This window comes from Bufo bufo, chromosome 2, assembly GCF_905171765.1.
Source record: "Bufo bufo chromosome 2, aBufBuf1.1, whole genome shotgun sequence".
Taxonomy (NCBI): domain Eukaryota; kingdom Metazoa; phylum Chordata; class Amphibia; order Anura; family Bufonidae; genus Bufo; species Bufo bufo.
The window spans coordinates 400,123,204-400,148,902 of NC_053390.1; the positions used below are offsets into that span (position 1 = coordinate 400,123,204).

General features: G+C 43.6%; 1 protein-coding gene across 1 annotated transcript in view; it reads right to left on the minus strand.

The window, feature by feature from the left end:
- Window positions 1–25,699, minus strand: part of WDR64 (WD repeat domain 64) — an 86,788-nt gene that overhangs the window by 22,351 nt on the left and 38,738 nt on the right. Inside the window, exons 9-15 of the mRNA XM_040419780.1 lie at window positions 25,022–25,161; window positions 15,668–15,794; window positions 14,809–14,957; window positions 14,430–14,553; window positions 11,138–11,310; window positions 3,651–3,821; window positions 1,071–1,201 (exon numbers count right to left, since the gene is read on the minus strand). Coding sequence (XP_040275714.1) covers window positions 1,071–1,201; window positions 3,651–3,821; window positions 11,138–11,310; window positions 14,430–14,553; window positions 14,809–14,957; window positions 15,668–15,794; window positions 25,022–25,161 — 1,015 coding nt within the window. The remainder of the gene's footprint in view (window positions 1–1,070; window positions 1,202–3,650; window positions 3,822–11,137; window positions 11,311–14,429; window positions 14,554–14,808; window positions 14,958–15,667; window positions 15,795–25,021; window positions 25,162–25,699) is intronic.

Genomic DNA, 25,699 nt, shown 5'->3' on the forward strand with positions numbered 1-25,699 from the left:
ACAACTGCATGGTATAACTTTGATGACTTTAAAAATGTACAACTTTAATGTACAGAACTAAGTAAAATTCTCCAATAAAAACCATTTACTTGTGCTTTTGGGTGTTTTTGCATATAAGCAAACAAGAATGTTGCCACCAAAGCAATAATTTAACAGTCCATGTTCTCTAGAACTGTGGTTCTCAACCTGTGGTACATGAACCCCAGGTGGTATGTCTCCCAGCCTCATGGGTACACAACACAGTGATCAGCAATGATTCTTAGGTATGTGATGCCAACCCCTCTCCCAGGCCAACATGCTGCAAGGCAATTGTCAGAGTGTGGAGAGAAGTCCTCTGGAGAGCCCCATGCTATGATTTAGGGGCAGTAGACTGACAGCAGAGCAGGCCGATTGCTTGAGGTTGGCAGCAAGCTCTGTTGGGCTGAAACAGGCTAACAAATGCTACTGTACCCACTGAAAGCCGCTGAGTGTGACAGCGTGCACTATGTGCTTGTGAGTGTGACCCTTTTGGTTCAAGGGGAATCAGATTCATAGTACCTTAGTATGGTAAGTGCTATGGATGTGACCATGTAATCAATCTTGGTCAATCAGTTGTGTCAGCAACTGTGCACTTGCTTGAGGGACCCCAAACAGAACTTTTTGGAGGCTTTAGGAAGCACCCACTAACTTCTATTAACGAAAGCATTTGTTAGCATTCCTCCCAAGCACCCTAAGTGTAGTAGAGCATCCACAGATTTACGTTTCTATACCAAGTGTTCCTTCCCTACCCAGCCGAGCTAGTAATGTCTATATGACTATACTGTGTGACGGCACCATATGGACACTAGTATGGTATGAATAATGCATATTTGGGAAAAGCAAAACAGTGTCTGGGCACTGTTTGTCACAATTTGCCTTTACAGTATATGTCCATACTTTATTTCTATGTGAGCATATACTATACCCCCAAAAATGCAGTCCAGACAATACAAAATTCACCATTGAAAATTGATTAAATGGCTCACACTCAAACTGGATATATCTTACCATGAAATCTGCATTTTTGTATGTGCAACGGTTGTAGAACTTACATGAGATGAACAGTTGATGGATCCAAGTTGTACATGTTTATCTCCCCATATAAACCTCCAGTTACAATAATAATATAATCTTCCATCCCAAGTGCATCAAAACATATGATCGTTCTTCTATGAGATTTGATCTGAAATCAATGTGATAACATAATATGGATTACATTTCTAACTTAAATCTTCTATGTAAGAACGGCAAAATAAAAAAGTCATAATTTTTAAGACTCTCAAGCAAGGACACAACAGGTTTAATTTTGGGTCCATGTATAAAACACATCTTAACAATGTCAGGATAGGTCCTGTAGGGATCTGCCCCAATATTAGTTTTCAGATAAGAACACAGCAGCAGCGCCTTTTAGCGGTGAAAGCAAAGTAACGGTTGTCTTCTATTCTTGACAAAACAATAAGGCAGTAAACGGTAGTGACCGGCTTGCTCCAGCCAGCCTAAAGAAACAATAAAGTCCTGTATCTATTGAATCACACAGGTATGGTACTGCACAGTACCGTAACCCCGCGGGGTGTATGTGGACCTCGCTTTGTCCTCAGTCTTTCAGGCACTGCAACTCCAGCTTAGCCTCTGATCCCACACAGAACTTCACACTGTCAGAGAGGTAATCACCACCACCTGACACTGCTGGTTGTTTTTGTAGGCCAGTCAAAACCTGACCTGGAATGTGGTGAGTAGTCACCCACCCAGCACTATAACTACTCCCAGTAAGAGCTGTCCCGGATCAGCTATTCACAGGTATACTAAATAACAAAAAGTGTCAACCACCTACTGCCGCTGACACCTGAAATACCGGCTCCTACTTCACCGAGGCCAGTAACCTTGGTGACACATATCTACTATCAACGATGGTCCCTTGTGCCTTCCTACATCTCATATAGCCAAAAATTGGCTGAGGTTGGTCGCAGTTTGCTGTTGGCTGATCCAATCATAAAAGGGACCCTTTCCAAACTTGTAGGTGCTAGGGTCTGACAATTTTAAGCTCTATCAGAGCTTTGTCAGTTGAAGCTAAGGAGGCTCTTATCGTATAGGAATACAGATGATCTGGTTACTGCCTATTGAGTCTAGCTTTGAAAACACACTTTCACAGTAAAAAAAAAAAAAAAAGATAAAAAAAAAAACTGATGGAGTGATTTAGAACAAAATTGCATCAAGTTGTTGGAGCATCATACCCTTTGCGGTTAAATTTCACATTAAGACTATCCCTTGGGTTTCTGCCACAGTTTTGCAATTTGTGGAGGGGACTGCTGCAGCTTTACCCCCAATTCAATGCCCTTTCTCAGCACAGCCAAATTAATCTCTTCTACCACAGGCGATTTTCTGTTTTTGAGTTTTTGTTCAGCATTTCTTGGTTTTACGCTCTCAGATACCATGGTCACATTTGACCACTGCATCTGAGGGTCTAAATGTCTGCGATCGCCATTTTCACCGGTTACAAAAATTAGCCCAGGGTGTTTGCTATGTGAAATAGCAGGCCCCTGCCAGCTATGGTCCTCTCTCCGCTCTGGTGCAGGCGCCATCTTTACAGATCCAACATGTGACATATTATCACGTCACACATCAGGAAAGGGTTAATGCAGCTTTAACCTGCAGCTGTATAGAAGGTAGCGTGGCCTCCCATTAACAAAAACGGGAGGTGTTCAGAATCCACATGGAAATCCAAGCTCAAAACCAACTGTGTAAATGAGGCCCCAAGTCTGAATGACGGGGCGTCGTATAGAACAGTGATGCCCAACCTGTGGCCCTTCAGCTGTTGTAAAACTACAACTCCCACCATGTCCTGCTATAGGCTGATAGCTCTAAGCTGTCATGAGATGCTAGGAATTGTAGTTTTAGAACAGCTAGAGGGCCGCAGGTTGGCCATCACTGGTCTCGAATGTCCAGATGTACCACAATACTTGTGACCTGCAGTGTCTTATAATAGGCAGAAAAAGTCACTCAATGACCACCTGCATTGGATGCAAAACCTTAGCAAGTATTTCCTAGTGCTATACAAGAAAATTTGAAGAGGAAACTGACATTTTTATTGTGTATTAGTGACTAAGAGACAGTCATTTATGGTATATTGTAAGTACAAAACGATGTAAGGGATTATCCCACAACAAGTATTACTATACAATCAACAGAGCATTTCAAATAAAGTATTATTGTAACATACATGCAATAAAATAGTGTTAGGATTTTTATCTAGATTGCAAAAAAAATGGATGCAACATGGATGTCACTCGTATTTCTTGAGGATCCACGTATTGCGGACCGCAAGATACATAAGGTCGTGTGAATCCATCCTAAGGGCTAATGCACGCAAATATATTTTTTGCCCGCATCTGAGACACATTTTTTGTGCACAGCACATCGTGTGTTGTCCGTATCCATATGTCCGTTCCGTGGCCCCGCCCAAAAAAAAGACTATGCACTATTATTGTCCACATTACAGATAGGACAGTTCTATTATGGACCAGATGTTCCATTCTGCAAAATGAGGAACGTACATGGCGGGTATCCGTGTTTTGCGGATCCGCAAAAATGACAACAGCCGTGTGCATGAGCCCTAAGATGGATACTGCACTTACCTGCTGTTCATTAACTCCACCAAGCTTTGGATCACATGTGATTTGGATGGCATGTAAAGGTTCGGTATGTCCCGCTGTTTTGGTCTGCATTGGTTCAAATGTTTTAAACCAAGCACCAATATCTTCATTAAATTCCATGGTTACAAATAAGGTAGCATGGTCCTCATTTCCCTAGGAAAGAGATGTCGCTACGTTACACATCTGGCTTACAGCTACAAATAACTGTATACCATCTACTTGTCAGACATTTCTTAATCCCTTATCTGTCTATATCCCCAGTGCTTCTGTATGACATACACATTCTAGGACGGGATATGTGGGATAAATAAAACAATTAGGGGGACACCAACTCTAAATTGAGCATAAAGTTAAAGGGGTTGTCTCACTTCAGCAAATGGCATTTATCATGTAGAGAAAGTTAATACAAGGCACTTACTAATGTATTGTGATTGTCCATATTGCTTCCTTTGCTGGCTGGATTCATTTTTCCATCACATTATACTCGTTTCCATGGTTACGGCCACTCTGCGATCCATTAGTGCTGCTTGCACACTATAGAAAAAAGCACTGGCCTATGTGCGCTCCCATGGTCCCGGCCACCAGAGAGGCTGATGCTTTGTCCTAGAGTGTGCAAGCACGGCCACCACTAATGGATTGCAGGGTGTTTGTAACCATGGAAACGAGCAGTGTATAATGTGATAGATAAATGAATCCAGCCAGCAAAGGAAGCAATATGGACAATCACAATACATTAGTAAGTGCCTTGCAGGGGCGTAGCATGGCGGGGGCCAGGGGGCCGTTGACCCGGGCGCCAAATTGTAGGGGGCGCCAGGCAGAAGGCAGTATAATGAGGGTGATAGATACCTATGGCTCCCATCGCCTCCGTTCCGCCTGGCCTGAAGCTTTAAGAAGCAGTAGAGCGGCGCAGGAGATCGCGATTATATCACCGTAACCTCCTGCTCCGGGTCTCGCGAGATGACGTGATGATGCGGCGCAGGAGGGCACGGTGATGTGCTCCTGACTGCCTGCGCCGGAACGCCCAAGCAAAGACTACAAGAGGTGATGAAGAGAGGTGAGTATACTGTAGTGTACGGGGACTGTAGTGCCCGTCACTACGGAGGGGTCACTTGTGTGCTGTCGTTTCCCCTTGTTTATGGGGAGGTTGGTACAAGTCGTCTTCATAATGTAATGTAATGTAATGCTATGTATTTCCCTGTTGCTGTGAAATTTGCATGTGCAGGCCTGCTAGGGGTGTCATTCCAGCTCTGGTCACTAGAGGGAGCTAGGGAGCCCTAGTCTATATAAGGCCCAGTCAGGGAAGGGAAAGTCAGTCTAAGGTTGATAGTCTAGTCTAACCAGAGATTAGACAATGTCAGAGTCAAGTCCAGGCCTGAAGCCTGCAGACCAGGAGAGGGTATTGCAGTCCCTGTAACCGGGTTCCAGATCCAAGGAGAAGGTTCCCCTCCTAAATATATATATGCAGAAGCAGGAACACCACAGCTGATCAGCCTGAGGACACTGGGAGAGTTCAGAAGTTTCTAGAGTCAGTGCTGGGAGAGACAGAGGCAAGTCCAGAGAAGCAAGAGGTACTAAAGACAACAGAGGAGGTACTTGATAATTATAAAACCAAGGATATAAGCCAGAGCTAGGGCATTGGGCCTTGGAGAAGAGTTTCTATGTTCCAGGATCAGTCAGGAATAGAGTGCAAGCCGCCTGTACTGAAAATCCTGTGTCTAACACTCTGAATGTCACCTTGCTATATATATTGCCTGCATCAAATGTACTGCAACCAACTGTCTGCAAAGGAACTGCGCTTCCATCTATGTCCATGCATGATGACTACTAAAGTTTGAGTTCTGTTTTAACATCACGTGGTTCCTCAGTTATTCCTGCTATCAGCAAACGGCGTGCCACCGTTTAATTGGCACTGGCGTCACGAACATTACTTATCATCACCTGCCCTTGCAGAGAGTCAGCTGTCTCAGGTTAGTGTCACAATTGCACTACAACACCCAGGAACATTTCTACACCTAACTTGAGTACGCTGCACCTCTCTTTTGGCGTCACGAACAGGATACGCACGCTTTCTAGTGCAAGAAGCGTGAACTTTGTGCCTTATACAGTTGCCCTGTGACCAAAGTGACAAATTGCCTGTTTTATTAAAGTGGACTTTGTGGACTGAAAAACATACCAAAAGTGTCCCAAAAACCTCCAAAAAGCACTGTGCAGTGTTGCGCTATCAAGAGGAAGGAAATCGCCACATCGGAGTGTGGTTTTATGGACTTTTTACCATCCTGCTTGCTGTCAGTGAATAGACAGCGTTTCTTGCTAAAAGATGGCCGCTGAGCTTGCTGAATTTACTGCTGCGTCATCTTCATCCCGAAAAAGCGGGAAAAATTGGCGCCTTATTGAGGAAATAGCGGGAAGGAGTTCAAGGTCAGGCGCCACTGCTTATCTGGACATTTGCATGTCGGCCAGCATGGACTCCGCCTTCCCCATACTGGAATACCTGGGGGGCGGCCTCCCAGTGCAATGGGAGGATCTGGCTGATCTTATTGGCGCCACCCTATCGCTCTCCAGAGAAGGATCGAGCATGTTGGAGAGTGAGCACAGCTTTGCTGCAACGTCCGCGCCTGAAATATCAAAAATGGATAATGTTGGTGTCGAGCCAGAGGAGGCTCCACCGGCCTACTCTCCGGGACCGGAGAGACCCGCCTGCCTGCCACGGGAGAAAGAACCAGAGCCCTGCTATGGCTCTTGGAGAGACTTCTTTCAGCCCTCTTTCAAGTGGTCCTCATTAATGGCAGAGATCCGGGAGGCCGCTATAAAGCGGAATACCAAGACTAAAATATATTATGAGGAACTGACCAAGACTATCCATGAACGACACACCAACACCCAACCCCGCCTGGAAAGGAGAAAGGGAGTGGTGGTGTCCTTTGACAAAACCCGTGGCTACGGGTTCATCCAAGATTATCTAACTGGCAGAGACTTGTATGTTAACAGAAGATCTGTCAAGAGAGACTACCTCCCTTCCTATCAGCACAGCCTCCGCGAGGGAGAGGAAGTGGAGTTCACCCCTGCCGAGAGCCTGAGAGGCCCTTATGCAACTGCCGTGACCCGTCCCAAGCGAGAACCTGAGGACTGGGAGGCAGAAGAAGACTACTCTGGCTGCGAGCGGGAACCTGAACGCTCTCCAGAGCCGGCCCATCACGCCTTCCAAGAGCGGGGCTCCTTCATTGGGCCTAATGTCTTCTGGCAGCCAACCGTGTTGGAAAAATGGGTCAGCCCCTATCCTTCCCCCGAGCTGCCTCGTCGGGAGAAGACCGTACAAGACATGGAGAATTTAAAAGGACTTCGGGTTACCTTGGAGAATATCCGGAAGGGTAGGAGACCCGATGCGCCACCGGAATCTGCCGAGGCCGCATCCGAGCCATCGTTGACTGTACCTGCGCCGGCGGCGCCAGCAGAGGACAGCGATTCCGACACAGAGAGCATTGGTGACCAGATCGTCCGGCTGGAGGAAAAGTTGCGGGAGATGCGCAAGATTGCCACCGCCAGGATCCGGACGCCGCCTAAGGAGGATGAGGTAAGGGTGCCTGTCACCACCCGTAGACCACCTTCTGTCACCCCGCTCCGTTGCGGCCCCAAAGAGGACCCGCTAGTGCTGTGAACTGCTGCACAGAGCCCACCGGACCGCTTGCGGCGGCGGTACCCAGTGCCGCACCACCCACAATCATTATGCCGGGACCGGTACGGTCCACCCGAGGGTCTACCCCTAGGCCCATGGGGCCAATACCTATTAGGGGCCCCTTTACCTTGCAGCTGCCCCCTGACACCGTTATGTGGGCACATCCTCTTGTAGAGGACTACTACAGGCCGTACTTGCCAGCAGAGCCGGGTAATTATGACATACCCCTGTGAATCAGCCTGCTAGGCCTTTGCTTTATTTCACCAAAGAATGATGTTGTTAACCCTTCCAGGACAGGAGTCCTATGTTTTCTGGTCCTTTGTTGCTGCTGCCAGTTCATCCACGGCTCAGTGGTAGGTGTCACTCACTGAAATAATAAACTCAACAAAGCCAAGTTTGTTTCCAGGATCTCCTGCCTGCTTTTGCTATTTTCCACCACGTTGTGCCTGTTCCGTTGTTGCACCTAATACCCTTACCCCCCTTTTCAGGTTGATCAGGGGTATTACAGCACTTGTTTTCTATTATACAATTTTATTGTGCAACTTGATACTAAGGAACCGTGCCCGGAGATAGACTCAAAAGAACCTGAGCCTCTGAGATTTTTGCTCTTTTAAAAGGAAATGTGCCCAGAGATGGACTCCACCGCATGAGAGCCTCTGTGATTTATAGGAAAATAACCTGGGTACGGACTCATATTTGTTCTTTGAGCCTCCAAGACCTTTTATACTGTTTTACCGTTTCTTGCTGTTCTAATATGGACTTATTCATTGTCATGGACTATCCTGGTATTAATGTCACGCTGTGCCAGGTCAGCGCCCCAGTTCCATTCACTATCCTGAGAGAAGAGAACGACGCCCCTTGTCACCACCCTTCACCTTTACCAATTGGACCTGATATGAATGTAAATGCAGATGAATTACATATATGTATGCCTGCATGTGTCTTTTTCTGTTTCAGGTGAAGATTCCAGTTGGGCGAGCCCTGATGGAGTACGAGGTCGTACTCAGCTTAAAGCAGTGGGGTATGTAGTGTACGGGGACTGTAGTGCCCGTCACTACGGAGGGGTCACTTGTGTGCTGTCGTTTCCCCTTGTTTATGGGGAGGTTGGTACAAGTCGTCTTCATAATGTAATGTAATGTAAAGCGAAGTATTTCCCTGTTGCTGTGAAATTTGCATGTGCAGGCCTGCTAGGGGTGTCATTCCAGCTCTGGTCACTAGAGGGAGCTAGGGAGCCCTAGTCTATATAAGGCCCAGTCAGGGAAGGGAAAGTCAGTCTAAGGTTGATAGTCTAGTCTAACCAGAGATTAGACAATGTCAGAGTCAAGTCCAGGCCTGAAGCCTGCAGACCAGGAGAGGGTATTGCAGTCCCTGTAACCGGGTTCCAGATCCAAGGAGAAGGTTCCCCTCCTAAATATATATATGCAGAAGCAGGAACACCACAGCTGATCAGCCTGAGGACACTGGGAGAGTTCAGAAGTTTCTAGAGTCAGTGCTGGGAGAGACAGAGGCAAGTCCAGAGAAGCAAGAGGTACTAAAGACAACAGAGGAGGTACTTGATCATTATAAAACCAAGGATATAAGCCAGAGCTAGGGCATTGGGCCTTGGAGAAGAGTTTCTATGTTCCAGGATCAGTCAGGAATAGAGTGCAAGCCGCCTGTACTGCAAATCCTGTGTCTAACACTCTGAATGTCACCTTGCTATATATATTGCCTGCATCAAATGTACTGCAACCAACTGTCTGCAAAGGAACTGCGCTTCCATCTATGTCCATGCATGATGACTACTAAAGTTTGAGTTCTGTTTTAACATCACGTGGTTCCTCAGTTATTCCTGCTATCAGCAAACGGCGTGCCACCGTTTAATTGGCACTGGCGTCACGAACATTACTTATCATCACCTGCCCTTGCAGAGAGTCAGCTGTCTCAGGTTAGTGTCACAATTGCACTACAACACCCAGGAACATTTCTACACCTAACTTGAGTACGCTGCATACTGTATATATATATATTTTTTTATGTAAGTACTGGGGGCCATACTGGGGGCACTATGGAGGTAGGCAGAAGAGATGGAGGCCGGTATATTTAGAAACAATGGGCACCGGTTTACATTATACAGAGGGGCCATGATATATTATACAGGGGGTCATTATATATTATAGTTATACAGTGGGGCCATAATATATAATAATTATACAAGGGTGGGCCATCATATATTATACATAGGGGCCATTATATATTATACAGAGAGGCTATTATATATAATGTTCCCCTCTGTATAATATATAATGGCCCCCTCCGTATTATTAGAATATATAATGGCCCATTATATATCCTAATATTACAGAGGGGCCATTATATATTATACATAGGGGGACATTATATATAATAATAATAACTACTACTAATAAAACTCTACAGAGATGAGACGCGGCTGAAAGAAGGTATCATGGCGGTCTTATCTCCGAATGAAGACGCTAAAGAAAGTCTACATCACAGGAGATGTCACTGGATGGATGAGGTATGTGGTGCTGTATTATACTGTATATTTTTTAGTGATGTATGTAATGTCCAAACACATATTTGTTTCACGGTAGGGTTAGGGGGTGGATTGAGAATGTGGCCCACCCTGCCGCATCCTGGCCCCAGACCTCAGGTCACACTGTGTGAGTTCTGAATTCTGGGGCGTTATACCCATCTACTACATCATCTGTACTTAGAGAGTTACCACCATGTTGTCTGTGGTGTTACATAGGACTACTACATTATCTGTAAAAAGTGGCGTGTCCACAGGTTGGGGGGGGAAGGCAATACATGGCTCGCCCCGGGTGCTGGCAACCCACGCTACGCCACTGGTGCCTTGTATTAACTTTCTCTACATAATAAATGCCACTTGCTGAAGTGAGACAACCCCTTTAAAGAGGTTCTCCAGGAAAACAAGAAAAATAATATACAATCATAAATAGCTTTTATTAGCTGAACATGCTCAATTCATCTACCGAGTAAATTGCCATTCTGTTAAACAGCCAGAAACCTTTCCTAAAAAGTTAAGTAGGATGGGTGTTCAAGGCCTGCATGGCCCCAATCAGCTGTGATGGGTGGTGCCGTGACAGAACAGCCACACAGTTTTTTTGGATGAGATTTTTAGGCAGATCTACCTGCAGGATTTTTTGTCAAAGTCAAAAGTGGAGTCAGAAATATAAAAGAAGGACTTATACTTCTCTCTCCCGGTGGATCACATCTGCCTTTGGCTGAAGATCCTGCAGACAGATCAAATTCAAAACCTCCTCCAAAAAAAACTTTGTGTGGCCGTAGCCTAATGCATCGCTCCTGCTCAAGCTGTAGGGATATGAACCTTTTTTTCAGGCAGGACATTGGAGGCTCAGACCATAGCTGATTGAGGAAGAGAACAAAATGTCTACATTTTTGTTTTCTGAAGAAACCCTTTTAAAGAGGGCCTGTCAGCTGTCCATTCTAGTCAATATTAGCATTCCCCATGAATAAACAGTCCAAGAGTATCTTTTGCATTTTCCCATTCCTTCTAGTAATGCAGGAAAAAAATGACAACTGGGTGTTACTTTTCCCTTTGGCAGTGGGGCATGTCCCTGACACTGTACAGTCAGCACTGACAGTAGAGAGACACCATATGGTTGCTATTAATGTATTCAAAATTTTCCAGGAGGAATAACAGAACAACAGAGCACAGAGGTAAAATTAAAGATTCTTCAGAATTGTTATTTCATGGGATTATTCCTACATTCATCCCTAAATTAAAGATAGAAAAAATAGTATTATAAACCTGAATCATTTTTATTTTCCCGCTCATATCCAGGGCAATAACTATGTGCTGATTATCAATGGCTCGCAGGAAACTTAGCTGACAGAAGCCTCGATCTTCATCTTTATATCCTTTCATGGGAGGAAGAGTCTTTACTTCATAACCATTCCCAAAATCCCATATTGTCAATGAACCTAAATAAGAATAAAAAGTACACAGCTGTATGTTTGATTTTGTTGCCATACAGGAGAATTCTGCAATGTATTGTGTTCTCTTTGCTATGATAGGTAAAAGTGCACAGCTTGTATAGGTGACCCCTCTAGGCTTCTATAGGGGTTATGCTATCACCACAAATTAGGAATAAATAGATGTACATATGAATGCCAATTAAATCCAGGTACTCAAATACTTAGATAGATACATTCTTTTAAATGACCTCCATTATTTTTTTTCATGAAAAGTTTGATTAACCCCCTTAAGCCAGTTTTTTTTTTTTCAGGGTTTTCTGGGAATTAAATATTGATTGCCTAACCTCAGGATAGGTCATCAATATCTGCTCAGTGGAGATCTGACTCCCAGCACTCCTGCCATTCAGCTGTTAGGCCAGTAATGTCACATTTATTGGTCACATGGCCTATGTGCAGCTTAGTCCCATTCAAGTGAATGGGCCTCGGCTACAATACCAGGCACAGCCACTATACAATGTATGGCGCGGTGGTTGGTATGCTGTGAGGAGGCCGCAGCACTCACAGGAGTACTGTGGTCTCTTCAAATAGCTGATCAGAGGGGGCACTGAGGGTCGAACCCTTACTTATCATATATGATGAAAATTTTTGAAGATGATAAATTGAAGGACTTTAATACACTTGCTAGGGAGTTTGGGATCCCCCAAAAGGATATTTACAAATACCTCCAGCTTACGAACGCTATGAGGACAGCGGCAAAAGTAGATAAATATAGAAAAGAACAATCAGATAGAATATATAAATTCACTAGCGGAGGAGAAAAAAGAGGTACAAAAAAAAAAAGGTACGGGATATTGATGGAAGGTAAGAAAGAACGGTTTACAATACTTGCCAAAAAAAAATGGGAGAAAGAACTTCAGCCCTTCTTTTCCGAAGAGAAATGGAAGGATGACCTTAGAAGTTACGCTATGGTGTCGGACAGGGGTTCACATAAAATATCACAGTTTTTTATAGTACATAGATTACATCGATCTCCTAAAATGCTTAGGAAGATGGGTGTGAGAGCTTTAGATAATTGTCCAAAATGTAGTGGAGGGAACGCAGACTTAATACACTGTTTTTGGAGATGCCCCAGACTTTTCAGATATTGGAAGGGGATAGCAGAGATTGTATTTGCATTCCTGGATGTTCAGGTGTTCGAAGACCCAGTAGTTTGTATATTGGGAGCAACTGAACATCTGAAATTAAAGAAGAATATACGACTGGTTCTGGGTAAAGTATTGTTTCAAGCTAGACTCCTTATACTTAGGAAATGGATAAAGGAAGACCCGCCCACAGTGGGACAGTGGCGTGAAGCAGTGGCTAATCTTATTAAAACTCAACGGGTTTCTTAGTGCTATACTAAAAATCCAGTAGGACTTGATGATATATGGAATAAATGGCCATATTAGGTCGCGCAAATTTTTTTTTAATTTTTTTTTTTCCCTCCAGTCCCTCTCTCTCTCCTTTTTTTCATGGGGTGTTGGGTGGGTATTTGGGTGATAAAAAATAAGGATAATATTTATCATAGTGGTAATACGGATTGTGTTGTACTATGTTATTGTTGCATTGAATGTGTATTTATTTCATAAAAAAATAAAAAGAATAAAGTATATAAAAAAAGATATGATGACCTACCCTTATTATAGGCCAGGGATTAGCAACCTTCGGCACTCCAGCTGCTCTAAACTACAACTCCCAGCATGCAAACTTACTCTTCTCTTTTGGTAATGTCCACAGATGCCGGACTTTGCTAATCCCTGTTATAGGCCATTCACTATAGAACTCCCTGAAAAACCCTTAATGCCGCAGTTTTCAAATGTGATATGTGTCACTTTATGTGGTAATAACTTTAAAATGCCTTTATTTATCCAAGTGATTCTGGGATATTTTTTGTGACAAATTGTACATCATGTTAATAGTAAATGTTTTTGGTGTATTTTTGAAATAATCAGGAATTTACAGAAAATTTGGAAAAATCGTGGCACACTTGGTCATGGCTACCAAACTGGTCATAACCAGACATTGGAAGTCCATAGACACTCCACATATAAATTAAGTTTGGCAAGCGGTAAACAATACCTGCTCATTTGAACAAACAATAGCACGGATCCAAAATAAATCTTCTACGTTTCATTACAGATGGGACAGATGGTTGGAAAGTAAATACTATCGATCCCAAATATAAGGGCTACTCCTGCAGTATTGTGTTAGGTTATAGGTTATTGTAGTTTTGTTTTTAGTTATAATGATCCAAATATAACTTTTATGCTAATCTGTATTTCTTGATTGATCTACTAATTTTATCTATTAATATTAGATGTAAAATTTTATATTTTAATTTGCCTTGCGACATAGCAGCTTTGTTTTGTTTTATATGTTTTAAAAAAATCAATAATAAAAAGATTTTTACAAGAAAATTTGGAAAAATCTGCAATATTCAAAATTTGTTAGAAAGATCTGTAAGACAGATAGTGACACTACACAAATTAGTTAACACCGTAATTTACATTTGTCATCAGTCTACTTTATGTCATAAACAGCCTTTTATTTTTTTAAGGACATTAAAAGGCTTAAATGTTTTACAGCAATTTTTCAAATTTACAAGACATTTTCCCAAACTTTTTTAGGGACCAGTTCAGATCTGAAGGGACTTTAAAATGGCTATATCTTAGGAGCTCCCCATAATTCACCACAATTTAAAAAAAGCACCTCAGTAATACATGCTGTATGTGAGCTCTGTGTGCCCAGGATGCTGCTGCCTTCACTAGAGCTCATGTATCAGCAAAGCTTTATCCCTGTTCTCATTTTACTTTATACAGCTCATGAGGGATTTCCTCTCTTGTGTACTGACAGACACTGTTGAGTAGGAGTGTCCGTTCCCCCTCAACCAAGTTTGCTATGGGGTATTTGCTTTCTCTCTATCCATGCACACAGCCTATGTGACTCTCCCACTGCTAATCGACTTCAGTGCAAAGGTATCTATAGCCTTTAATTTTAGGAGATAGAGCATCATTGCTTTTCTTCAATAGCCGTAAGATAAACCTACATTTAAATTTTCTTGCTTTTAAAAATCAAAAATAACAAACCATTATAAGCTCCAGTAGCGAAATGGAATCCATTTATATTAATAGCCGCAGCAGTAACTTCAATAGTAGCTCCATGAGGATCTTTAATTTCATATATTTGATAACCTGTCTCCATTTCCCAAACCTACAAGAAAAAATTAGTTGTAAAGATATATAGAAATGTATTTATAAAATATCTTCTGGCAGAAATGTGCAAAATTTTCAGTGTGCTGGTTTCCACTATGTGCTGCTCAAGTGGTATGTTTACAGGCATCCATTAAAGGAAAGATATTTGTAAAAGATAGAAAAGGCCTTTTTGAGTTTTAGGACATATGTGTTATATTTCATATGCTATTGACATATTTTTTTTTTTTATTAGATTCTTTAAATTCAGATTTACCTTTAAAACAGACTCTGAACAAATGCTGAGAACCTGATGAAAGACCTTGTTATATAAAAGTACATTTATTGGCCTATCATGTGAACGTGGGACTTGTCTTGTATCTTGAATCATTCGTGTTAGAGGCCAAACATCCAACATGCATGAACCTAAAGAAATAAACAAGAATTTACATGACATTGCATCTTATTTTTACAAAACTGAATGGATCACTAGTTGTGTTTACAGTAAGAGCCCAGAGTGAAATTCATTGAAATGGATTATAAAAAAAAAACAACATCCAGAATGAACACTGACCCATTACGGACTATGAGTCATGGCACATCAGATTTTTTTCACTGACCGTCAGTCCATTCAGATGGAATTAAAGCATGCACCGTCTTTGTTAATTTTTCACATTGGATTGGACTATTCAAATCAATGGAATAGTAAAAAAATAAAATAACAATACAAGGATGACATCCATGTGCAGTCTGTTTTTCACTAATGGATGCTAGAACGTCCATTCTTCAGTTTTCTTTCACTTAAGTGAAAAACTGATCACACACTGATGTTACATGAGTGGATAAACTGACAAACGGAATGCAGATGGAGACTATACTGATTTAAGATGGATGGAAAATCATCAGCTTTTAACAGACAGAATGCAAATGATTTTTACATCACTTGTCTGAATAAGCCTTAAGATAAGGAGCCACTTAAATTTTGCTTTTACCCTATGCGTATTGCTGCCCTACAAGGGCAGCTTCATCAGGGGTTTCTTTCTGACACCAGACAACCCCTTTAAGGTATAATTAGAATGCATATGTTTTGCCCAATAAACAATCCAAAAATCCATTTAACCAATATTTTTTCTTACCAGTGATAAGTCTAAGATGCTTATTATCAAATATCATGGAGTTTATTCGCCTGTCACAGGGTCCCTGTCCTTTATCAAAGAAGACTTGCAGTAACGAAAGAGTGTGTATATCCCATACTCTAAATCCCTGTAATACAAAGATGTTTTAATCTACACTTTACATTTCATCCATATGATCAACCTTAAAAAAACTGTCTACAGTTCATACAGTATACATCGGCAACATGGTGGCTCAGTGGTTAGCAGCGGTGACATCCAGTACTGAGGTCCGGGGTTCAAAGCTTATCAAGGGCAACATTTACATGGAGTCTGTGTTTGCATGGGTTTTCTTTGGGTACTTCGATTTACAGTATATATACAGCCTTTACAAACCTCACTAACAGAATATGTGAACTCTTATAGTGACCCATTAGTAGAACAGATGCAGCCTCTGAGGAGCAGGTGCAGAGGATGGGAGTGGTAGTGATCTGATGATGTTGTGCCCCGGTGTACTCCCTCAGGCCATTACTCCCTGGGGATTGGTACAGTAGAAAGGTGGTTTGAAGAATCATGCTTGCCAGAAGTGCTTTCTGTCACGGATGGTGTACAGGAAACAAGACAATGCAATATAATCAATGACCCACTGGATCCACAACTAAGGAACAAAAGGGAGACCCCTGCATAAGACCTGCCACTCTCCCTGACTGCTCAGCCTATGCGAACACCCCAAAGGTGGATGGGCGCATATCCACGTACCTCGGCTATCTAATACCTGAAGACCCTACAATAGTGAGGGGACACGACCACCGGCTCCCTACACTAGACGCGGAGGGAGTCAGGGTCTCCTGGAATCCAGCAGACAGAAAATCACAAATAAAGGAACAGCACTTATCTTGCAGAGGACTGGGAAATAGAAACAGCATGCACACACACTCCAGGAAGTTGTATAAGCCGCACACTACTGCATTATGGGGAGGAACTTAAAGGGAAGCAATCAGTCCAACTGCATGACAGCTGAGATAGACTAACGAGATGAGGAACTGAAACCAAAACAAAGAAACTCAAGGAGGATGATCTGGAAGGCTCCTGTCAGAGCTTCTCAGCTGTCTGGTTGTGACAGTACCCCTCCCTCTACGAGTGGACTCCGGACACCTTCTCAGGATGGGACCTATGGAAAGCCCTGATGAGACGAGTGGCCTTAATGTCCGTCACTGGGACCCACATCCTCTCCTCAGGACCATAACCCTCCCAATGAACGAGGTACTGGAGGGAACCGCGGACAAGACGAGAATCCACAATCCTAGAGACCTGAAATTCAAGATTTCCATCAACCATAATCGGAGGAGGAGGCAAAGGCGAGGGTACAATAGGTTGAACATAAGGTTTCAATAAGGACTTATGAAAAACATTATGGATCTTCCAAGTCTGAGGAAGATCAAGACGGTAGGCAACAGGATTGATGACAGACAGGATCTTGTAAGGCCCAATAAACCTAGGACCCAACTTCCAGGAGGGAACCTTCAATTTGATATTTTTGGTAGACAACCACACCAGATCACCAACATTCAGGTCCGGACCAGGCACACGTCTCCTATCTGCCACACGCTTATATCTCTTACTCATGCTCTTTAGATTATCCTGAATCTTTTGCCAAATAGATGACAAAGACGAGGAGAATCTGTCCTCATCGGGTAAACCAGAAGACCCCTCTCCCGAGAAAGTCCCAAACTGCGGATGAAACCCATATGCACCAAAAAATGGTGACTTATCAGAGGACTCCTGACGACGGTTATTTAAAGCAAACTCAGCAAGGGACAAAAAAGAACACCAATCCTCCTGATTCTCCGCCACAAAACAGCGCAGATATGTCACCAGATTCTGATTGACGCGCTCTGTCTGGCCATTCGACTGCGGGTGGAAAGCAGAAAAGAATGACAACCGAACCCCCAAGCGAGAACAGAAAGCCTTCCAGAATCTGGAAACAAACTGCGTGCCCCTATCAGAGACTATGTCTGAAGGAATACCATGCAATTTGACAATGTGGTCAATAAATGCCTGCGCCAGCGTCTTAGCATTGGGCAAACCAGGAAAAGGGATGAAATGCACCATTTTGCTAAAACGGTCCACCACCACCAGAATCACAGTCTTCCCCGAGAAACGAGGCAAGTCCGTTATGAAGTCCATGGACAGATGTGTCCAAGGACGGGAAGGAATGGGTAAGGGAAGGAGAGGACCTGATGGCCGTGAATGAGGGACTTTGGCACGAGCGCAAGTCTCGCAAGCTGCCACAAAACCCTCAACCGACTTACGAAGCGCAGGCCACCAGAATCTCCGAGCGATGAGATCCAGTGTGGCTCTTGCCCCTGGGTGCCCAGCAAGGACCGTATCGTGGTGTTCCTTAAAAATCTTGTGTTAGGGAAATGGGTCTGAAAGATTTTGATATACTTATTGGGCAGGGAGTTAGGAAAAAATCACTGGCGGAGCTATATGGAGGCCTAAGAGACATGAAACAGAGACAAGTGGCGGAGAAAATATTCTCACAATGGAAAAAGGAATTCCCATTGATAGACATAAAACAAATTATTCTAAAAGGCTGGGAGGTAGTTAGGAAGATGACACCAAATGAGGGATGGAGAGAGACATATTTTAGGATGGCACATAAAGCTATCTATGGTTTTCGTTTTGCTCCTCGGGTGTCTCAAACGGATAGGATCACTGAATGTCCAAAATGTCACGAAATTGGTACAGACCTATTCCATGGGGTTTGGTCTTGTAAAGAGACTAACAAGTTCTGGGCTGAGACTATTTCTCAAATTAAGTATCACCTGAAAATAAAAATTCCAATGATACCGGAACTGTTGTTATTCCAGGTGGCACCCGGGGGGCAAAGGGTAATTCCGTTGGTACACTTATTGTTATTAGCAGCTAAAAGATGTCTTTTCAAAAATTGGCTTCAAGCCACAACTCCATTAATGGAAGAAGTTTTCAAACAAACTAAGACATGTTTTTTGCTTGAGAGGGCCGAAGCAGAACATCTCAAGGGAAAATGGGTAGAGGTTTTCTTTAGCAGATGGGAACCATTTATAAAAGTCGCCCTGAGCAGTGCTGAACTACTAGAAACTATGCATCCATTCACAGGTTCAGAGTGGTACTTGAAAAGGAAGCTACAGAACACCCTAGGGAAGTTGCAAGTAGACTAGGGAGGAATAAATAACTTAATAAATACTACATTAGAAGAGATATAGGTATATACAATGGACCTGAAGAAGTTGGGGGGGGGAGTTTAAGTTTTAGTTTAGGGTCAAAGAGGGAAAAATCTAAAAAATGGATGGATATATCTTCACAATGGTCTGCAAGACGGTTGTCTGTAACACAAAAGAATGTGACACTTATGTAACAAGATTTGTGCGTTTCTTACTGATGTGTAATACTGATGTGGGTCACTAGGTAATGCATAAATGTAAATTGACATTTAATCGGTTGTTGTAACCATAGGATATGTCACGCTAAACATTGTTTGGACAGCTGTTTGTACTTTGATACTCTGGAATTGATATATCTATTTTAATAAAAAGGATATTTGAAAAAAAATAAAAAATCTTGTGTCTCAAAGCGAGAGGCACAAACAACCTCCCAGGAGGACAAAGATCAGGAGCCTCTGACTGGGCTGCCTGCACCTCTGCCTCCAATTCAGGAAAAAGAGCAGAGACCACCACACCTTCAGCCAAAATGGGACCCGGGTCTTCAAAATTCCCACCTCCCGGAAAACAACGTGACAGGGCATCTGCCTTCACATTCTTAACCCCAGGGCGGAACGTGACAACAAAATCAAACCTTGAAAAGAACAAAGACCATCTGGCCTGTCTCGGGTTCAGACGCTTGGCTGACTCCAAGTAGGCCAGATTTTTATGGTCAGTAAACACGGTAATAGGGTGTCTGGCTCCCTCTAGCCAATGGCGCCATTCCTCAAAAGCCAACTTGATGGCCAAAAATTCCCTATCTCCCACATCATAATTTCTCTCTGCGGAGGAGAGTTTCTTCGAGAAAAAGGCACACGGTTGCCATTTGGCAGGAGAGGAACCCTGAGACAAGACCGCACCCACCCCTACCTCAGAAGCATCAACCTCAACTATGAAGGGTAACGAAATATCAGGTTGTACCAGGATGGGAGCAGAAGCAAAACTCTCCTTGATATTAGAAAAGGCCTTACGCGCCTCTACCGACCAGGAAGAAAAATCTACCCCCTTTCTGGTCATATCAGTGAGTGGTTTAACAACAGAGGAATAATTCAAAATAAATTTCCTGTAATAATTGGCAAAGCCCAAAAAAACGCATCAGCGCCTTCTGATTCTCAGGAAGCTCCCACTCAAGCACAGCGCGGACCTTCTCGGGGTCCATGCGAAAACCAGAAGCGGAGAGAAGAAACCCCAGAAATTGAATTTCTGGAACCGCAAACACACATTTTTCCAGTTTCGCGTATAATTTATTCTCCCGCAGGATGAGCAAGACCTGACGTAAGTGTTCCTTATGAGTCTTGAAATCAGGAGAAAAAATCAAAATGTCATCCAAATACACTAATACAAATATTCCCATTAAATGATAAAAAATGCTGTTCACGAAATGCTGAAAAAACGACTGGGGCATTCATCAAACCAAAAGGCATAACCAAATTCTCAAAATGGCCCTCAGGGGTATTGAAAGCCGTCTTCCATTCGTCTCCTTCTCTGACCCTGACCAGGTTGTATGCCCCTCTTAGGTCTAATTTGGAAAAGACTTTAGCCCCAACAACCTGGTTAAACAGGTCCGGGATCAGAGGAAGCGGATAAGGGTCACGAATAGTGATACTGTTCAGCTCCCTGAAATCCAGACAAGGTCTTAAAGAACCATCTTTTTTCTTAACAAAGAAAAAACCAGTGGCAACAGGTGACTTCGAGGGTCGTATGTGTCCTTTTCTCAGACTCTCAGAGATATAAGCACGCATAGCGACCCTCTCAGGTTGGGAAAGATTGTATAAACGAGATTTAGGCAGCTTGGCACCTGGGATGAGATTAATAGGGCAATCGTACTCCCTGTGCGGAGGCAAATCCTGAACTCCACTCTCAGAGAAGACATCCGAAAATTCAGAGAGGAAAGGTGGTACAGTCTTAGTAGAAACCTCAGAAACAGATGTCATGAGGCAATTCTCTCTGCAAAAGTCACTCCAACCATTTATTTGCCTCGCTTGCCAATCAATGGTGCGGTTATGTTTAGTGAGCCAGGGTAGCCCCAACACTAGAGGAGTAGGCAAACCGCTAAGGACGAAACATGACACATCCTCAACATGAGCATCACTCACAATTAAACGGATATTGTGAACTATGCCCTTTAAAGATTTCTGAGAAAGTGGAGCGGAATCAATAGCAAAAACAGGAATATCCTTTCCCAAAGTGCATACTTGGAAACCATGAGTTATTGCAAATTGATTATCAATGAGATTGACAGCTGCTCCACTATCCACAAAAATCTCACAAAAAATGCTCTTGCTCTCTAGCGCCACCCTAGCAGGCAGGACAAAATGGGAACTACAAGCAAACGGAAAACCTTCAATTTCCACCTCAACCCTGCCAATAGTAACAGACGGAACATTTTTAAAAGATTTTTTCCTTTTTGTTTCTTTATTACTCCCAGAAGACTGCCTGAATCTCCTAGAGGGACAAACATTTGCCAAATGATTTATACCTCCACAACAAAAACAAACCCTCCCATGCGGGCTGAATCTTCTATTGTCAGAGGCAATCAACCCCAGCTGCATGGGCTCCTGCTCAGAAGGGGCTGACAGCGACTGAGACCCCTGCGCACAGAATGAGACCGCTGCACTGTCGCGGGACTGAGTATGACAGGAAGGAGAGATCTCTCCTCACTCTCTAAGACGCCTGTCAATACGAACGGCCTGAGACATAGCAGAATCCAAGGAGGTAGGTCTCTCATGAAAGGCAAATGCATCTTTCAATCCCTCTGATAGACCATGGCAAAATTGACTTCAGAGTGCAGCATCATTCCAACCAGTATCAGCTGCCCATCTCCGAAATTCTGAGCAGTATATCTCTGCGGATTGTTTACCCTGGCATAACAGACGTAGTCTAGATTCAGCCAGAGCAATACGATCCGGATCATCATATATCTGACCCAGGGCTAAAAAGAATTCATCCACTGAACGGAGGGGCCGTGCCCCCTCCGGCAGCGAAAAGGCCCAGGACTGAGCGTTACCCCTGAGCAGCGATATAATGATCCCCACCCTCCGTTCCTCATCACCAGAGGAATGGGGAAGAAGGCAAAAATGGAGTTTGCAAGCCTCTCTAAAATGCACAAAATACTCACTACCCCCGGAGAACGTATCCGGGAGCGAGATCTTAGGCTCAGAACAAACTCCATGAACGCAAGCTGAACCGGTCACTTGAAACTGAGAAAAAGTCTTACGGAGATCAGCTACCTCCAATGAAAGACCCTGGAAGCGTTCAGCCAAAAGTGAAACCGGATCCATGCTTGAGACGGTTTTGGCGGCTTATAATGTCACGGATGGTGTACAGGAAACAAGACAATGCAATATAATCAATGACCCACTAGATCCACAACTAAGGAACAAAAGGAAAACCCCTGCATATAACCTGCCACTCTCCCTGACTGCTCAGCCTATGCGAACACCCCAAAGGTGGATGGGCGCATATCCACGTACCTCGGCTATCTAATACCTGAAGACCCTACAATAGTGAGGGGACACGACCACCGGCTCCCTACACTAGACGCGGAGGGAGTCAGGGTCTCCTGGAATCCAGCAGACAGAAAATCACAAATAAAGGAACAGCACTTATCTTGCAGAGGACTGGGAAATAGGAACAGCATGCACACACACTCCAGGAAGTTGTATAAGCCGCACACTACTGCATTATGGGGAGGAACTTAAAGGGAAGCAATCAGTCCAACTGCATGACAGCTGAGATAGACTAACGAGATGAGGAACTGAAACCAAAACAAAGAAACTCAAGGAGGAGGATCTGGAAGGCTTCTGTCAGAGCTTCTCAGCTGTCTGGTTGTGACACTTTTTTGCTGATGACTTTCTTTCTTGAGCTTCAGGCTGTGTGCTGGCACTTGTGGCTATGGGAGTCCACTGTGAAAATGTAGGGTCTAAGTTGGTTTGGCCTGCATGTAATCTAGGTGATGGGTGTCTGAGCTGTACTCTCTCACCTACAACAGGGTCTGTCAAGCTATTGTTTGCCGGGCACTCTGCTGACTGAAAAATGCTGTAGCTTTTCTAATATCTGTATCTTGAGTTTTATTGTACTCCTTTCTCTGTAGTAGTGATCTTACAGTAGAGTAGAATCTCGTGCTGGTCCCGAAGACCCTTGGTGTAGGAGCTCTAGACTGTGCTTCCAGACTCCACACTATCTAAATTAGAATTCCCCCTCCTGGCAAGAGCCAGGATGAGCCCACTCCTACCATGAGGGAAAGAATAGGGTGGTTATCCCTGTCCCTGCCAACCATGCTGGTGTACATTATACATGTATAACAGAACAAAAACATCACATAACTAAGAATTACAGATACCCCCAGGTCTTGAGTACTGTAAAAACTACTACCAACTTGTTTTGTGCTGCTTTTGAATTGGCCAGCACTGTGGGCTTCCGATCCATGACTCCGCTCCGCAAAAGATAGGTCATTTCCTATGTTTTGCTGTATCTTGCAGATCGAGGACCTATTCAAGTCAATGGGTTCTCATCCGCAGCACAGAATGCATACAGCCAGAGCCAATGTATTGCGGACCTGCCGTTTGCAGTTCATGAGCACGGAGCCCTTACGTTCATGTTTGTTTCCCTGTTAATGTGAAATTTTTTCTAAAACTAGGGGGTCAATATAAGAATGTAGTCAATATAAGAATGTAGTGCATTGAATTCTGGGACACTTAGGGAGAAATTCATCACCACCCTATGTCTCGTTCTGGTGTAAAACAGTCGCAAAACCATGGTTTTGTGACCTTTTCAATGCCAATGGCATTTTACGCCACCCTCACCAGTTTTACCAAAAAGGGTCATGGCGAGGGCAGAATATGCGCTAGGCCATCAGCTCTGGCACAGGATCTCTCTCTTTCCTTATCTCTCGTTCAGATAGAATTGATTCAGGTCTGAACTGAATTTTTTATTTTTATTTGATGAACTTGAAATGAACATAATCTCAAAAGGTTTGCTCAACTCTAATTCACACCTGACATGAATTTCAAGAAATGCAGTACCACTTATGTGCTATTTAGAAAAAAAAAATTTTTTTTACATTTTTTGTCTCATTGGGGCACTTTTAATACAGAAATAAAAGAAAGTCCACAGCACACTCACTTGATTAAAGGATGCATTGCCACAAATCCAGGAATCCTTCCTGAATGTCATACCCACAGTTGTAAAAGGAGTGACAGCATCCAGCGGGTGAACAGTTTTTATTCTTCCAATATAGCCCAGTGTTTCAACCCACGCAATATATATGTTGTCACTGATTAAATAGGAAAGAAATGTCAATCAGTGGCAGTGGGTGTGGTGAGCCAGGAGCTCATGAATGTGAGGAGTCCTAGGGCTTGCTCTGTATTGAACATCTCCAGCATTTGTCTTGCGCTGGAGATGTTGAATACAGATTTTAGCCAAATAGCTCGGTAAATTCAGAAAGCGACTCAAGTTTTTGCTAAGGGTATCTGTAACCAGTTCATGCTGCCCTCAATAAGGTCTCACAAAGAGAACCCTATTTTAAACAGAAACCAGTCTGGCAATCAGCTGATCACAGAAGGTCCAGCTTCTGGAGCCCACAGAGATCAGAAGTCACTGTTAGGGCTTGTTCACAGGAACGTAAGGGCTCCGTGCCCATGCTGCGGACTGCAAATTGTGGTCCGCAATGCACGGGCACCGACCGTGGGGCAGCCGCACGCGGATCGCAGACCCATTCACTTGAATGGGTTCCGCGATCCGTCCGTTCTGCAAAAAGATAGAACAAGTTCTATCTTTTTGCGGAACAGAAGCACGGAACGGAACACCACAGAAGAAGTCTGTAGTGCTTCCGTGGGATTCCGTTCTGTGCTTCCGTTCCGCACCGCATTTCCGGATTTGCGGACCCATTTAAGTGAATGGGTCGGCATCCGTGATGCGGAATGCAAACGGCTGGTGATCCGTGTATTGCGGAACCACCTTATGCGGCCCGCAGCACGGGCACGGAGCCCTTACGTTCGTGTGAACAAGCCCTAAGATAAAAGTTCTCTATTCTTGCTCCATATGTGTCAATATGCCCTAAATTATATGAATTTAAATTTCTACACCTATTCTAAATATATTATTATCGGGAGCCTTAATCTTCGACTATGATTACCCTTGCAGTTGACAGACTAATAATGTGCTGGTCTTTTTCATTGACTGCAATGTCAGCAATTGAGTATAAATGACCAAATAATTTTGCCATAGGTTTCTTCGTAGTATTTGGATGCCATAAGCGTATAACTTTATCGTGTCCTGTAAAGAGTAAAGATACAAAACTAAGTAAATATTCAGAATACTTATTATACATTTGCTATTTAGTAGGAAGACTAATAATCAAAACAATATACTGTATGTTGTATATTCTGAAAATAGGATATCAGTTTTGGAGGGCCAGACTATAGAGTCTTTAGAGTAGATGTTTGAGAGTAAACATTTATGTGATCAACTTTATAATATATCTTTATATAGGTTGAAACTCTGCATTTGTGGCTCACAATTAGGCCTCTTTCACACTGGCGTGTGGGGCCCGTTGCCGTATTGCGGACCGCACAATGCGGGCCGCAATACACGGGCGCCGTTCCGTGGGCATTTCGCATCACGGATGCGGACCCATTCACTTGAATGGGTCCGCAAATCCGGAGATGAGGAATGGTGCGGAACGGAACCACGGAACGGAACCCTACGGAAACACTACGGAGTGCTTTCGTGGGGTTTCGTCCCGTACTTCAGTTCCGCAAAAAAGATAGAACATGTCCTATCTTTTTGCGCAACGTCCGGATCGCGGACCCAT